At 40.7% G+C, this 15,268-nt stretch overlaps 1 protein-coding gene across 7 annotated transcripts in view; it reads left to right on the top strand.

The window, feature by feature from the left end:
* Window positions 1-15,268, top strand: part of AFF1 (ALF transcription elongation factor 1) — a 176,845-nt gene that overhangs the window by 115,672 nt on the left and 45,905 nt on the right. For 5 of the 7 annotated variants that reach the window (XR_011538625.1, XR_011538624.1, XM_070614358.1 and 2 more), the window contains 3 exons: window positions 7,222-7,266; window positions 11,993-12,079; window positions 13,285-13,321. Coding sequence is in view for 5 of the 7 variants with exons in the window: in XM_070614358.1 (XP_070470459.1) it covers window positions 7,222-7,266; window positions 11,993-12,079; window positions 13,285-13,321 (169 nt within the window). In the remaining 2 variants the exon portion in view is untranslated. The remainder of the gene's footprint in view (window positions 1-7,221; window positions 7,267-11,992; window positions 12,080-13,284; window positions 13,322-15,268) is intronic. The other 2 variants (XM_070614359.1, XM_070614362.1) reach the window with 1 other exon arrangement.

Here is a 15,268-nt window from a genome sequence, read left to right as displayed (position 1 = left end):
GTGTCTTAAAAAATAGCGTTCTTTGAAGTTGCCTGGAGTTTTACAAATGTGAGAAACACACCTTGCTTCCAATATATAGAAAAACATGGAGAATTCAGTATGAAATACTCCACAATTGGCTGGCTCATGTTTTTTCAGTTTTGTTGGAGACGCCATGAGATGACAAAATCAAATTAATTCATTTCATAAATATTTACTTGCATATCTGTGTTAGTCCAGAATGATGCTAAGGCCCTGGGAGATACAGAGAGGAGTAAACCCCAGTCCTATGCTGGGGGAAGCCAGGCTGGGGAGACAGAGCAGCGGGGGTTACCATTCAGAGTTGAAGGTGAGTGGGGAGCCAAGGGGAAGGAAGACTTTCAGAAAAGGGCAGCCAGGGCTTGCTACCACTCCCTCTTTTCTAGATCTTCCACTATGAGCAGAATTGCTTGGTATTTCCACAATAAATTTTTGTGGGACAGTAAATATAGGTGACCTATAGATTCCTCATTATTTAGAATAATCTTCTCCTTTATCAATCTCTTTCCCTTTCTTGAAAAATTTATTTGGAGAACTATAGAGATTTCTGCGGTTAGCGTAACGTTAATTGTGATAGGTAGCCTTCACGCCTGGCAAACAGTTAGGAGTTAAAAAGAGGCTTCCTGGGAACATGAGAGTAATTCTTTGCTACACAATCTATAGCCCCCCCACCCCCCCCAATTTGTACTATAAATGTGCCCATAAAGCTGTCCAGGGATTTTAAGAATTCTTATCCTAAAATACTGGGTGTGGAAATAGACGTTTAGATAGTTGCCCAAAGGGGATGATGCTTCTGAAGAAGTAATACTGCCAGCTCCTTTATCCTTTTCCAGCCGAAGTAGGCACACCCAGGCAGTGTTTGCGTGTTGTTGGAGTAGGCTGAGCTCTTTGGGTAATTTATTGTGTATTCACAGAATAAAATTAAGTTTATGTCAAAACCTTGCTCAGGCAGGCCTTTTGGTTCCTTCGCTAAGCTTTCTCTTGGCAAGGCTGGTTATGGCGTCTTAATGATCAATGCTTGAATTTATTTGTGTGGCATTAGCTTTAATGTGTATTGTCTTATTTCTCTCTCACAACAATCCTATCAGGATTTGTATATTTCAGATGCATCTGCTCAGTATTTAAGTGTGACTGATTAAAAAAGAGAGAGAACCCAAAAAATGCACCTTTTTCAAGGACTTTGTAGTCTAGTTTGGGAAATGAGTGAATTAGCCAGCAAGCACTGGGCCGGCACCTGACAGCAAGTCCCAGGCTTCCCCGGGAGCACCTCCCAGGCTCTGAGGGAAGGCTGACTGGAAATTGGTGAACGGTGCGTTGTGCCAAGTCTTAGATGGGGCAAGCCCAGGGCACCAACGACGAAGCTGGGGACAGATTTACACAGGTGTGTGTTTGGGAGAAGGAAGGTTACACAGAGGAAGGCTAGTGGAAAGTAAACACGAATGTGGCAGAAGACATTTGGCTGTACTCTGAGTAAAAATTTTTATCCCTGTTTTTTTTTTAATCTCAATCTAATTTTTGTGTTTTTACTTATGAATAGATAATATATTTTGTGATTCAGAATTTAAAAGGTAAAAAGATACACGGTGAAAATCTTCCCACTCCTCTATGCTGCAGCCACCCAGTTCTCCTTTCTACGAGTAATTGATGTCATAGGTTCTTTGTCATAGCTGCATAGTATTTCTGTGTAAAGGACACGTACCAGTTTTCTTAGCCAGTTACCTCTGGAGGAGCTTTTAGCTTGTTTCCAGTGTCTTTTTGCAAACCAGGCTGAAGTGAGTAACATTGTACGTGTCTTTTTGTGCACGTAGGGGTTAGCTAGAAGGCAGGTTGCTGGGGCACAGTATGGGACATTAGAGTTTGGTGGCAGTTGCCAAATTGTTGTCTTCAGAGGTTGTGCCGCTTTACCCTCCCACTCACCACCGTGTTCACGGGCCTGTTTCCCCACGCCTGTTGCATAGACACAGTGTTATTCTCAGTCTTTCTTTTTTGTTTTGCCAATCTGATATGTGAAAAACAGTTTCCAAGAGTAATCTTAATGTTTTTAAGGAGAAAGCAATGCAAAATAATTTCCTTTTGGCTCCTACTGTGTTTGTTTCCATGTAACTTGTTAATTAAGATGTTGTCTTACAACTCAGACAAGCTACAGTGTTTAGTAAGTCTCTAAAGCTCTAAAAATTGGAAGTTTATTTTCATATTCTGAGTCTGAAAACATACCAGCAAATGTTCATTGGTTGCCTGTGTGGCAGGCAGCGTGCGATTGGTGATTCAGCAAGGTGGGACTGGCTCCTTTCATGGAGCTTACGATCTAGAAGAAGCAGACATGAGACACCATGAGGTGCTTTGACAGGAAAGCACAGACAGCTGTGGGAGCCCACACACAGTTTTGGGAGTGAGGGAATCAGGCAGTGTTTTCCAAAAGATGTTTTTTAATTTGCAACCTGAAGTTGAGGCAGAAGTTATCCTGACACTGGTGAGAGAGGGAAAAATGTGATTTGTCTAGCTAGATGGGGGTAGGTGAGCAACAAGTAGACACAGTCAGGTGCCTCATAGTGATGTGTCAGTCAACGACGGACCTCGTATGCAGCGCTCCCATGAAATTAGTGCCGTATGACCTAGGTGTGTAGGAGGCTATACCATCCAGGTGTGTGTAAGTGCACTCTATGATGTTTGCACAATGACGAATCGCCTAATGATGCATTTCTCAGAATGTATCCCCGTTGCTAAGTGATGTATGATTGTACTACAGACTGAATCATAACCCAAAAGGTGACATACATTTGAAGAAAAACAGTGTGGGCATTTGTTTTAATCTTTTAAAAATTAAACTGATAGAGAACCTGTTGGGCTTTCTTTAAAAGCTGTCACGGTATTAAAAAATGTCTTGATAACATTGGTACCATGTATTATTTCACGTATCAGTGCCTTTTGATAGTTTGTAAAGTTTCACATTTGACCTTCATACTAACCCTGTGCAGTTAGGTTTGCTAATATTATCCCTTATCACCATGAGGAAATAGTCCCAAAGGAGTTGAATCCTCTCCAGGATTGCAGAACCAGTCCTCAGCAAAGCCAGAAGTAGAATCCAAGATCTTTTGGCTTCCTTTGTCAGCATGCTGCGTCTGTGCTCTCTGCAGTTCCTGGTTAGTGATAACTAAGCCTTTCTGAGAACAGCGTTGTTATAAAAGTGCTCCTCTGTTGAAACTTGAGAGACTTAAAACACAATAACGTAAGAGCCTCCTGGTCTCAGTGGTGAGGTGTATTTCTTCTGTCCGCCTCTTTTTAGCTTATTTGAAACAAACTGTGCCACGCTTAGGAGACATTTACTAACATATTTTATTTTGGTATCGGTGCATTTCCTTATGATTACACAATGTCATTCCAAGAGGAGTGAGAAATCACATTGCTGCCTTTTCTGGTCTGAAGCACCGTCGTAGTAAGAGGCAGTTAAATCTGAATGCCAAAATGCTTCCTTGTACAAACAAAAGGAAAACATTGCTCTTTAAAAAATGGCTTGGGGCATACATAGGACAACTGGGATCATATCCCCCCCCCTGAAAATGCTGATATGTTTGTTTATGGTTTTTGGAGAGGTGGTATAACAAGAAGCCAGGAGCAGTCACTTGAGAGCCCTGTGTGACCTTGGATGTGTAACTTAATTCTCTAGAATTCAGTCCCATTTTAAAAACTGGGGTAATACTTAGCACAAAGGTTGATGTGGGAATTAAATACAGCATTATACAAAATTCCTTATGAGATTTTTGTTTCAGTTTTGAGTTTCTGTAATAAGGATGTACCTACAGTTGGTGGGGACATTTAGTGCAGTAGCTTTTCCCCTCGCCAAGCTACTGATGGTGCATTTTACAGTAGAAGGTATAAAATGGAGGAAATAATAAAATGTAAAGAGTTTAATGCAGTGTCAAGTACAATATGTATTCAGTAAGTAGCTGCTGTCATTTTTTTTTAATTGAATAGAATTTTGACCCCAGTGGGGAAGGGAAGTCTCTGCTGGGAGGTCTGTCTACATACAGGACACCAGATCTGAGAGGGAGCCACAGGAAGACAGGAGGGGAGAGCTGGTCTCCTCTGGGAACCCAACAGTGAGACAACGTGAGATTGTGGTTGTGAGTGCTCACGTCCGTGTCTACACCGTTGAAGGAGAGTCGGACGGGGAAGGACCTGCAAACAAGAGCTTCTTGATCCACGCAGCTAGTGTGGATTTTTACTGTTGTTGCTTTTCATCATCGGTTGTTCTTTGAGGAAGTCTCACCCAAGGATCTTCATCCTTAACTGGCTGTGCTTCAGAGAGGCTGACTGTTTACACTTTGGCCACAGTGTTGGGGAGAGCCTGACTTCTCGGAGCAGGAGTGGCCGGACTCAGCTGGATTCCCTGTGAGGACAGTGGATTTTAAGGAAGGGATTAGGCCATTGTGGTTTGTTGAACCGCTCCTCCCTTTTTGGAAAGTCTCCTTCCAGTAGCAGACTTGGAGGTGCCGAATTGTACTGTATTAAGCAAGACAGGCTGTCCTTACAGATCTTTCTCTGCAAACACATCGGAAATACCTGTGCCCTACTCTAAGAGTCTGTCATTTGGGTCAGGGGAAGATGGAGCATAAAATGGGCTCATTTTATACAGACTATCTTGTAACCTCTCCTCTTTTAATATAGTTTTAAAACATGTGTTGGTACACACAAAAGTATTTAGGGGTAAAAGGGCATTAACTCTAACTCTAACTCAATCTCAAACAGTTTGGTGTAGATCTGTAGGGGTGGGGAGTGGGAGAGGAAAATATAAAGCAAATGTGGTGGAATGCCAACATTTGAGGAATCTGGGTGAAGGGTTTGTGGGAATTCCTTTTACTATTTTTGCAATTTTTCTGTAAGTATGAAGTGATTTCTAAAGAAAAAGTTGAAAATCTCTTGAACACCTTTCCATGCAGGCATGTATGTTTACATTATTGTTTTAAATCTGTATAACATACTGCTGTATGGATGCTCTATAAAGGGCGTTAGTGAGACTCCTGTTGTTGGGCATTTGGTCACTTCTAGTTATTTGTCATCATAGACAGTGCTGCTTGGAGATTTTTAAATGTGATACATCCTCACGTATTTGGAATGGAATCCCCACAATCCCCTTTGAAATACTTCCATGTCCAGAATGGACCTGATAGGAAAATGCACAGTAGATTAACCAATTCATGCTTGAACCTAAGACCTTATTTAGAATTTTAAATGGGTTAAATGGTGACTGTTTAGCGATATTTATCTTACCATGATACTAATAAGTAATAAGCTATAGAAAAATCTCTAGTCCTGGTTCATCTCATGTAATCAACCTTTAGAAAAAAATGAATCTTCTAGTGACATGAAACATCTTGGCTAAGTGTTGAGTGATTATGAAGATCAGAAAGTCTTTTAGTGTCCTGAAGCTGTAGCTTTCTGACTTCATTTTGTTGGAAGCAGTGGGCAGATCTTTTTTTGCCCACATTCCAGTGTGCTTCACTGTTTCCTTGATTGCCAGATAGTTTAATTGGATTCCCGGTCTCATTCCAGCAACAGACAGGAGGAGGGCACTATCTGACCAGAGTCAGTAGTCATGTGCCCTGTTCTGTTGATTCACTTTCAACTTCTAGTTGTTATTTTTCCTAATGATGATGTGAAAAATCGAAACACATGTAATATAATCACATTTTACTGTCAGGTCAAAACAGCATTTGTTTCTGTTTCTGACATTCGTGCGAAAATGCTTGGTTACTAACATTTGGTCCAGTTTTTAGGCATCCCTTAATGGTTCTGAAAAACAGGAAGCAGGTAAGCAGGTGTAGATGTTGACAGCCCTACTGCCTAAAGACAGGTCCAAGAGGACCAGCAGGTAAACTACTTCCTAACTTCCAGACCCTACCTCAAATATGACCAAGTGCAAACATTTCAGTAAAATCATTTCCATGAAATTTATGTGTTTTAAAACTAGACCCAGGCAGTTCAAATTGCATTTGAATTTTGACATGTCCCTTAGATTCATTTCCAGGACAGTGTGAATCTTGTATGCTCTTTTCTTCCCTTTTCCTTCCCTACAGTAAACTGGAATGAGGGGAATGGTGGATTAATAAACCCCAGATCAGGAATTGGCAACCAATGCCATATCAGATTACACTCAAATTAGACATGTGAGTGGGGCAAAGAACCGTTTTCCGTCTGTTCTCTAGCTGTGAGGCAGCTATTGGACCAAACTGACTGGGGAGACCAGCGCTTTGTGCACAGCAGTGGCATTAACGGGAGGGTGTGTGGTATAGAACTCATCCAGGGTGTTTGGCTCATGCATTGACACAGAGGAGAAGTTGCTATTCCATTGAAAACCGTGAAGTCGTGAGATTTGTTTCATCTCTTTAGTACTTTAGGAAAAGTACTTATTTTTAGGTTTAACTTTTCCATTTTTTTTGCACTTAAAAATATAAAGACTATGAAAATAACATTTCCTAGACACACTCTGTGGTGGGAATACCAGCAGCTGTCATTTGTTTAGCTGGGGATAAGGAAGAGGTATAAATAGTGGCTCTTTCCTCCAAGACACTAGGTAATCTCCTCTCTCCTTAGTCTCTTTCTCTGGGGAAATATTTGGGTGTGTGTATATATGTGCACGTACAAGATGAAAAGGCTGACTTGAAGTAGGGCTAGAGACATTTAACTTTAAAATAAATTTTCGATGGGTTAGAATATTACAAAAAAATCTTTCCTTGATTGGATGTCGGCCTCTTTACTGTGGGTCCCTAAGGTGTTCAGATGATTGCCATCTTTGGGTTCATTTAACTCAGCTCACTGGACAGATGTTGCTATGAAGCAGAAAACAGTGGCACTGGTTTTTTCTCTTTCTGCCTCTACTTTGTTATATGTCTTGTTCCCCTAGATTTCAAATGTACTAATATTCTTTAATATACACATTTTCCATTGGAAACTTTTGACCTGAGGGTCATTATTAGTCTGCCATTGTCTCCAGCGGAACCCTTTCCTTCACGATTAAGTTGATTAATCTCTTTGGTCTTATTTCATCCAGAATGTGAAATTCCTAATACTTAGATAGTGAAACGTGGGCCCTGAGGTGATTCAGCTTGCGAGAGTGTCACTGTATTAATACCAGTTTCTGCTAGTACCATCGTTCTAGTTGTTGATTTATGTGCTCACCCTTTCTTTCTTGCTTTTCACCTTCAGCAGACCTACTCCAATGAAGCCCATTGTGTTGAAGAGATTCTGAAGGTGAGTTCATTGTTACCATTTCTCACTTGAAGAAATATTTAAGTAGACAGGCCTATATCCATTCTCTGTGACTTTAATGAGCAGATGCCATTCCAAATCCCTTTAAACAGTTTCCCCCTCACACTTCCAAAAGCAAAATGAACCGGAAGAGTAACAAGGGGAGTCTTAGGATATTATTGAACTCTCTCACAGATTTTATTAATTAAAATGAAGTCTACAAACTGTGAGCGTTTGGACCAGAGTTTTAAGACATTTCTGTCAAGTTTTTCTGATCGTCCATAGAGACTCAGGAGAGTTGCTCACCTCCCAGAGAGGAAGCGTCCTGTGTTGGTGTGGTGCAGGAGGCCCCAGGGCTTAGACAGTGCTTGGTTTGCCTCTCGGTGTTCTGTACGTAACTCCCCGTGTGTGTAGCCTCATCTGCAATGAGACCGTGAAGTTTTAGAGGGATAAACAGAAAAACAGTAGAAAGTTCTTTAGACCTACCTTAAAGGGTTATTTCTTGTTTGAAATCATGCCATGAACATTTGTGCTCCTACAGATACATCATTGAATCCATTATTCATTTGTTCACTTTCTCTTGCACAAGGATGACAAATTCCTTCTACAATTCAGTTCCAAGAAAAAAAAAATTCTCATGAATCTAGCATGCTTTCTTTTTATCAGAGAAGAGTTATGTAAACTGTTATGTTTCCCATTTTGGCTTTAATTTCCAGGAAATCTAGAGCTAAATTTAATGCTCAAATACAGTAATTGTGATAACTGAGAGTTCTGTTTCTTTCTCATTCCTCCTCTATGAGTTTTAATTATCTTCCACATCAGTTTTAATGATATTCTTGCTTCATCTTTTACTATATTTCTGGGGTTGTTTTTTTGAAGTAGAGATATATGTGACACATGTACCTCCTAATTTGTAACTCCACTGCTCACTTTTTTTCCTCAAAATAATTGCTTACCCAATTTTTTCCTTTAATTTTTTATGGTAAAGTATTAAGTAAGGTGGTGCTGAGGCCAGTAATTAAGTGTATTAGTTACCTTCTGACTTGTGAAATTTTTGACAAAAGTAGTTTCTAACCAGATGTTTGGAAAACAATTCCATTATTTTTGTCTTACAATCTTTTCTCCTCTACTTTTGTGGTTAGGATTTTCTGAGAAAGAAATACCTCTAAGGAAACGTACTTTGTACTGCTAAAAATTGAGAAATTTTTGTCACCCAGCAAGTAAGATTCATAATAAACAAGATATCTTGATCAGGCTTTTGTTTCATCTTCTCCCTCTGGTATTTCTGAAATTCTTTGGTGTGATGAGTCATAAAAATAACAAATGACTTAGTTATAAAATGTGCCCTTAGCGTTTTCTCTGAAATTGTGTGTGATTTGTTCTATAGTTACTTCAAAAGTAAATGCTACAATATAGATTAGTTGTCTTCCGCGTGTGTTGGATGCTTCTCTTAGGTTTTGATGTGAGTTAAATATACACCTGTGGCATCATTTATCAGGGTTATGGTATTAGCATCAGACAAGCATTTTTAACTTGATAAACTCACCTGTCCTCCCCTCTCTCACCCAGCATCGCTTTGGTGAGTTCTTGCTTACCTGGAAATGCTTGAAAATAAATGGTTAATGTAAGCAACAGGTGAGTATTTTCATTTGGAAATCATAAACAGGGAAAGTAAATAGAAGGACGTCCTGGCCTGAAGAGGGCCTGGGCCTTTGCATAGTGGGGACCCAGAGTCTATCCCCTTCTCTTCTGTTTGTGGCCTCAGTTAAGTCGTGTGCTTGCTGGGCCTCAGTTTCCTCATCAGTAAAATGAAGGCCCTCGGCTAGATGATGACCTCTAGGATCCATTCCAGCTCTTACTCTCTGATGCCGATCCAGATGCTTTCCTTTGCGTCATGGTTCTTGTTCTTACCTTGTACCAGCAATTTATGAAGATTGCCAGGAATCCTAACACAAATCTTTCTCATGGGCGTTAGAGGCAGTAAATAGTTCTCTAACGGAGAAAATCAATCACGGAAGATATTGTTTGGTTCTCTGGGGGAAATATGAAGGGTGGAAGTGTTTTAATGAAGGGGAAGTGGTGGCCTATAACTCCTACAGGCTGGTGGGGTAAGAAGATAGCAGACAGACACTGCTAGAAACCAGGAATCGATCACGCACAAGGGTCCAGATAGGACAACATGCCCTGAGTGGGTGTATGGAAGCAGCTCAGGTTTTCTACTTCAGTGGCATGGCCTTGACAGCCCCTTCGGGGAATTAGTGCAGTACTCGTAGACATTACTTGGGTACAACATTCCAATGACACTGGTACATTGAGTGGTAGCACTAGTATTTATCTGTTCATTCATTCATTTACTCAACAATGTCTATTAAGCCTCAGATACTTTTCTAGTCACTGGGGATGCAACATGAGTAAGAGTCCTTGCTCTTGTGGAGATTCTAGTAGGGGAGATAAAGATAAAATAAGACGTCAGATATTGATAGTGCTATGAGTCATATAGCAGGCGCGTGAACAGGGAACTGGGAAGAGGACAGAGTGCAAAAGCCTCAAGGCGGGAACAGGTTGGTGTGTTAGAGGAACAGTGGGTACTGGACACTGTATCTAGAGAAAAAAGAGCAAGGTGGAGAGCGGAGTGAAGACAGCAGCTGCAGCACCTAGAGGCCAGGACTGAGGCAGGTGGCAAGTGATGTACTCCCTCACGTGCTAAGTTATTGTTAAGGTAGGGATCGAATTCATGGCCTTGCGATCTGGGCAGCCTCCTCTCCTTATGGCCCTAATCCTCCTAAGGCGTAAGTCCCTCTAGTAAGCTAGGCATTTAGGGAAGTATATAAATTCTTTCAGGCTGCTGGCAAACCACTTAGAGCCTGAAAGACTTTATGCACTTTCCAACGGCCGGTTTAATAGCTGGGACAGCCTTAGGCCTTGAGAGTACAATGGATGTTTTCGGGGAATAATTGGTGACTAAAAGTCAGAGATACCATTGGGATTCTACAGAGATTATTGGAAAACATAAGGGTGATACCCTCAAACACTTTTTCAATTAATTGTTACGTGTTTTCACATTCTAGCATTATAATGGTCCCATTCCTTAAAGTACAGTCAAATAAATAAAACAGCAGGGGCTTCTCTGTGGTGCAGGATTGAAATTCCTTAAAAACTGGACTTTTAATTAAAAGTTGTAGTGCTTTTAATTTATTACCTGCTTTCTATGCACCATGCACCCAAGCACTTTACATCAGTTGCCCTTACAACACTGAGAAAGAAGTGGTCCTTCTCTACCTCTTGCTGAGAACTGAGGCTCAGGGTGTTCAGACAGCTTGTGCTGACGCTGCTAAGGTAGGATTTCAGTCTGGGTCTCTGGCTCCAGAGCTGTTATTACTCTTTCCATTATATTTTAGCACAGAATTCCTCTTTTGTACTGAACAAAGCAGTTGGCTTGTTGGTAGACAAGGGCCTGATTTCATATTGAACAAAAATTACTCAAGACAGCCAGCATCAGTTACTCTGTGACTATGCCAGGTCATTTATGTCTATCCTGGGGCTAGAGCAAGCCAGGGAGTGGCTGTGGGGAAAGGCGAGAAGGTGTGCACCGAGATGGGAGTAGAAATACTTGCTGGAGCTCCATCCCTAGTTGTTGCAAAGATCAGACGGCATTTCTGTGCTAATAGAGATGCTGGTCAGCACTTTGAAAAGAGCAAAGTGTTATAGCACACGGTGTGTTACACAGGTCGGGTCCTACAGCGTGCAGGGGGTCGCCAGCTTGCTGGTAGAGAGTTGCCTGTCGATCTTTAAGACAGTTTTGTAGGCAGGTCTGACACGTGGGAACAGACTTCCTTCTCTTGGTCCAGGAAGACAAAGGGGCCCATACCGTGTGCCCTCAGCTGTCAGCTTCCTCAGGGACCCAGTCTAGTCATTTTGGACCTCAGTTTTCTCATCTGTAAAAGGAAGGGGTTGGAGTTAATGATCCCAATGTGATTTTAGCTCTTTAACAAAGTGTGTGCACGCGCGCACGTTTGCAATTTGACACCTTTCATCTGACACTGTTCTCCGCTAGTTTTGTAGCAAAGCAGAATATAATTCATGCATGTCCTTAGAAAAGAAAGAATTTATGTCAAGATAAATATATTAATTTGTAAGCTTTAGAGAGATCCTACCTTATGAAAATAGTGAATAGAAATTAAATTTCTGTTAATGGAAAAGGAAGGTAATGTTTTAAGGTCCTCTCCTCCAAAGAGTTGTTGTGCACTAATAGTGTGTATCAGGGAACGGTCAAATCCATTAGAACTCTCCCAAGTGGAACAAGTGACTGAATTACTTGTTTGCTTAAGTCAAACAGGAAAGTTCTTCTTCCTTTGAACTTAAATAATTCCAGGAAATGCAGTAAATGAAGCTGAGGGAGAAGGAGAGCGTGGAGTGGAGGCTCAGTTTTCGGAGTTACATAAGCTCTGTAACACCTATTACCGTTTACACGCTTGATAATATTCACTGTTACGACCATTCCTGTTCCACATTCTTGTTTTCTTCTTCGGACTGATTTCTTTTCAGTTTTGTAAGTTGGAGATCTTCAGCTTTTGAACATAGCCCATTAAGTAGGAGTTTTTTAGAAAGTAAATGAAATAACTTCTAAGATTTCACTTTTCATTCCATTCTACATTGTTTAAAAAATTAACTTAAGTAGCAATAAATGTTTATAATTTACTTTTTCTTCCCTTTCCAAATCTCTTTCTAGGAAATGACCCATTCATGGCCGCCTCCTTTGACAGCAATACATACGCCCAGTACAGCCGAGCCTTCCAAATTTCCTTTTCCCACAAAGGTAATTCCTTACAAGTGTAGCAGGCACTGCATCCACACCAGTGAGAAGTCAGAAATATGGCTGGGAGCCAGAATAATCAAGTACTACTTGTTGAAATCTTTGAAGATTAGGTTAAAATTGCAATTAATTTAGCTTCTAAAGTGCATCATAAGGCTTTCAAATGCTTTATTCTCCAAATTATGTAAGAACATCTTGCATAATTTGGAAGTTTTATAGCTTATGAAAGCATTCAGGCCTTTTAATAAATTCTCTCACTTGAGGGTCCTTACTTAGAGCTGGGAAAACAGAGGTACAGGGAAATTAAGTGAGGTAGGTTATCTGATTCCTAGTTCAGAATTTAGATATACACATACATACACATATCTTACACTTCTCATGCCTCCTAAAGTTTCTTAAGGTTTAATGTGATCCTCTACATTAGTGCTGGTTTTAATAACAAGCGAATCAACTACTGACTTGCATGTTTCCATTGAAGTATTTGTGAACAATGTATTAAAAACACTGCCTTTTCTTTTTTTTTTTTTTGTTTATACTTTTGGATAACCTTTAGAATATAAAAATATTGCCTTTGGATCTGTGTTTAGTCTAGCCTGGTGTATGTGTGCACATTGTGTTATAGTTATTTCTTTCCATGATACTGTTTTCAAAAGAGGTTGTATCTACCCAAACCAAAATTTGCCATGTTAGATACTTTACATATTTTCTAATGATAGTCATTGTTGTTTTTTTAAGATTTTATTTTTCCTTCTTCTCCCTAAAGCCCCCCGGTACGTAGTTGTATATTCTTAGCTGTGGGTCCTTCTGGTTGTGGCACGTGGGACGCTGCCTCAGCGTGACCAGATAAGTGGTGCTAGGTCTCTGCCCAGGATCCGAACGGGTGAAACGCTGGGCCGCCAAAGCAGAGTGTGGGAAATTAACCACTAGGCCATGGTGCCGGCCCCTTGATAGTTGTTTTTTTTTTTAAAGGTGACTCATTATTACTGGTTTTAAAGTAAAAACATTATACTTTGTTAAAAAACAAAACAAAACAAAAAACTTTTCTCAACACCAAAGGAAAAATTAACTCTACGAAAGAACAGAAACCATAAAACATATTTTATGAGAAAATTAGATTTAACAGTGTCCATCAGATTTAGCAGTGATGCAACCTTAGACATGTAAACCTTAGCATTTTAATAACAAGAGATTTTTATGTTTCTTTCTAGGATTCTCAGCACATTAGTTCTGCAACCCAAAACCAAAGTAAGTAAGTATGTGGAACTGATTATTGCACTGGACAACAAAGCATGGTTTTTACTGTTTTCATATAAAAAACATTAATGAAAAATGCCCCAGCAGAGATGAGGGCTTCCTGTGTTGCCTGAAGAAGAAGGGATGACAAACGCAAAGCTGCTCTTCAGGTGGAATTTCAGATTGTGGCAAAGAGTTAGTGAAGACAACTTAGTAAAGTACTTAACAAATGCGACCTAGTGTATTACCTGACACCTCGGAAATATCTTAATTGTGATTCTCAAAGCATTGTAACTCGGGAATCGTATTTAAAAATAGGTTGGGGTATTTTGTGTAGTTCTTGTATTTTTTAACAAAAGTAAGAAATTTTTATAAGGAATAGAGCATACAGCTTCTTCAGTCCTTCTGTATGTATTTGCCATGTAATTCTCTTTTGGTCCCTTTTCATGGATTGTAAATATTTGAGGATTCAGAGGGAAACAGAAGAAGGCTAACTGGATCCAGCTTTTTCTTTTCATCAGTAACTCCTCCGGGGGCCGGCCCGGTGGCGCAGCGGTTAAGTGCGCACGTTCCGCTTTGGTGGCCCGGGCTTTGCTGGTTCATATCCCAGGTGCAGACCTACGCACTGCTTGTCAAGCCATGCTGTGGCAGGCGTCCCACATATAAAGTAGAGGAAGATGGGCACGGATGTTAGCTCAGGGCCAGTCTTCTTCAGCAGAAAGAGGAGGATTGCCAGCAGATGTTAGCTCAGAGCTAATCTTCCTCAAAGAAAATAAATTAATTAAGAAAACCCTTGGCTCAATAAATTCTTGGTGTCCCAACTACATGCAAGTCATTGTAAGCCTTACAAAAATGACTAGGGTATTTGCAATCGTTTAGTTCATCAATACATGGTGAGTGCCAAAGTTATGCAATGTTAGTCTTCACAGGGTAGGAAGACCAAAGTAGGGTGTATGGTGTGCATGTGTGAGCGTGTGTGTGTGTATGATGGCAAAAGGTTGCTCATAGATATTCCCTGGAGGTGACTCTTCCTTCAGATCTCCCCACCTTGTTCTTTTCCCCTCACTTATATTTTTCCCTTGGTTATTCTATTGTTTAAAGTGCAAGGATTTGAAGAGAGTGAAAAATATGAGAAAAGCCAGAAACAGAGTATCCTTCTAGAGCAGGGGAGGGCACACTACAGTCTGAGAGTCAAACCTGTTCTGCAGCTAGTTTTGTAAAGAAGGTTTTATTAGGACACAGCCATGCCCATTCATTTATTATTACACTGCAAGGTATAGTATGCAAAGCCTAGAATATTTACTAACTGACCTTTACAGTAAAAGTTTGCCATCCCCTGCTCTAGAGATACTGAATAATATCTTGCAAAGAACTCGTAACTAAATTTCTCCCAAATGTAGGGAAATAAACCTGGCCATCTTGCCCCACAGTATTGTATAAGTAGCAAGGTAAAATTAACAGAAATTGATGGCTTCTTGGAGAGATTGGGAGATCCTTTTGTTCTCAGCATCTTGGCACCCTATCCAAAGACACATAACAGGTGGAATGACACAAGACTGCAGGTGGATCACCAGCTCAGCTGTGGACAGGGCTGCTGTGTGCCCATTTACTGCCTGCTCACCCCCCACTCCCTCATTTACTCGGGCTGCCAGTCATGCAGATCATATGCCTTCCACTGTGTTACTCATGGTTTGCCTCATTGCTAACTCCTCATTCAGAAAGACTCTTTAATCCTTTAAACTGTTAGATTTCCCTTTAGCAAAATAGAGTCGAAGATGAAGTGGTAAGCACTTTCTTGGCCAAGGATGGGTGGCTGTCTTGACCTGTGGAATAGTGTGGACCAGTTCCTTCGGATGCTGGAAGGTCTCCTCTAGGTCTCGGCTTACCAGATGCTTACCCTGGAGTCTTTCATGCTGCTGCCGCTGTGTCTGTTGGTGTTCTGGGGAACCTTGTGAGAAT

This window comes from Equus przewalskii, chromosome 3 (genome assembly GCF_037783145.1).
Source record: "Equus przewalskii isolate Varuska chromosome 3, EquPr2, whole genome shotgun sequence".
Classification (NCBI taxonomy): domain Eukaryota; kingdom Metazoa; phylum Chordata; class Mammalia; order Perissodactyla; family Equidae; genus Equus; species Equus przewalskii.
The sequence above is the reverse complement of the archived record's forward strand: the minus strand, read 5'-3'. Positions and strand labels throughout refer to the sequence as shown.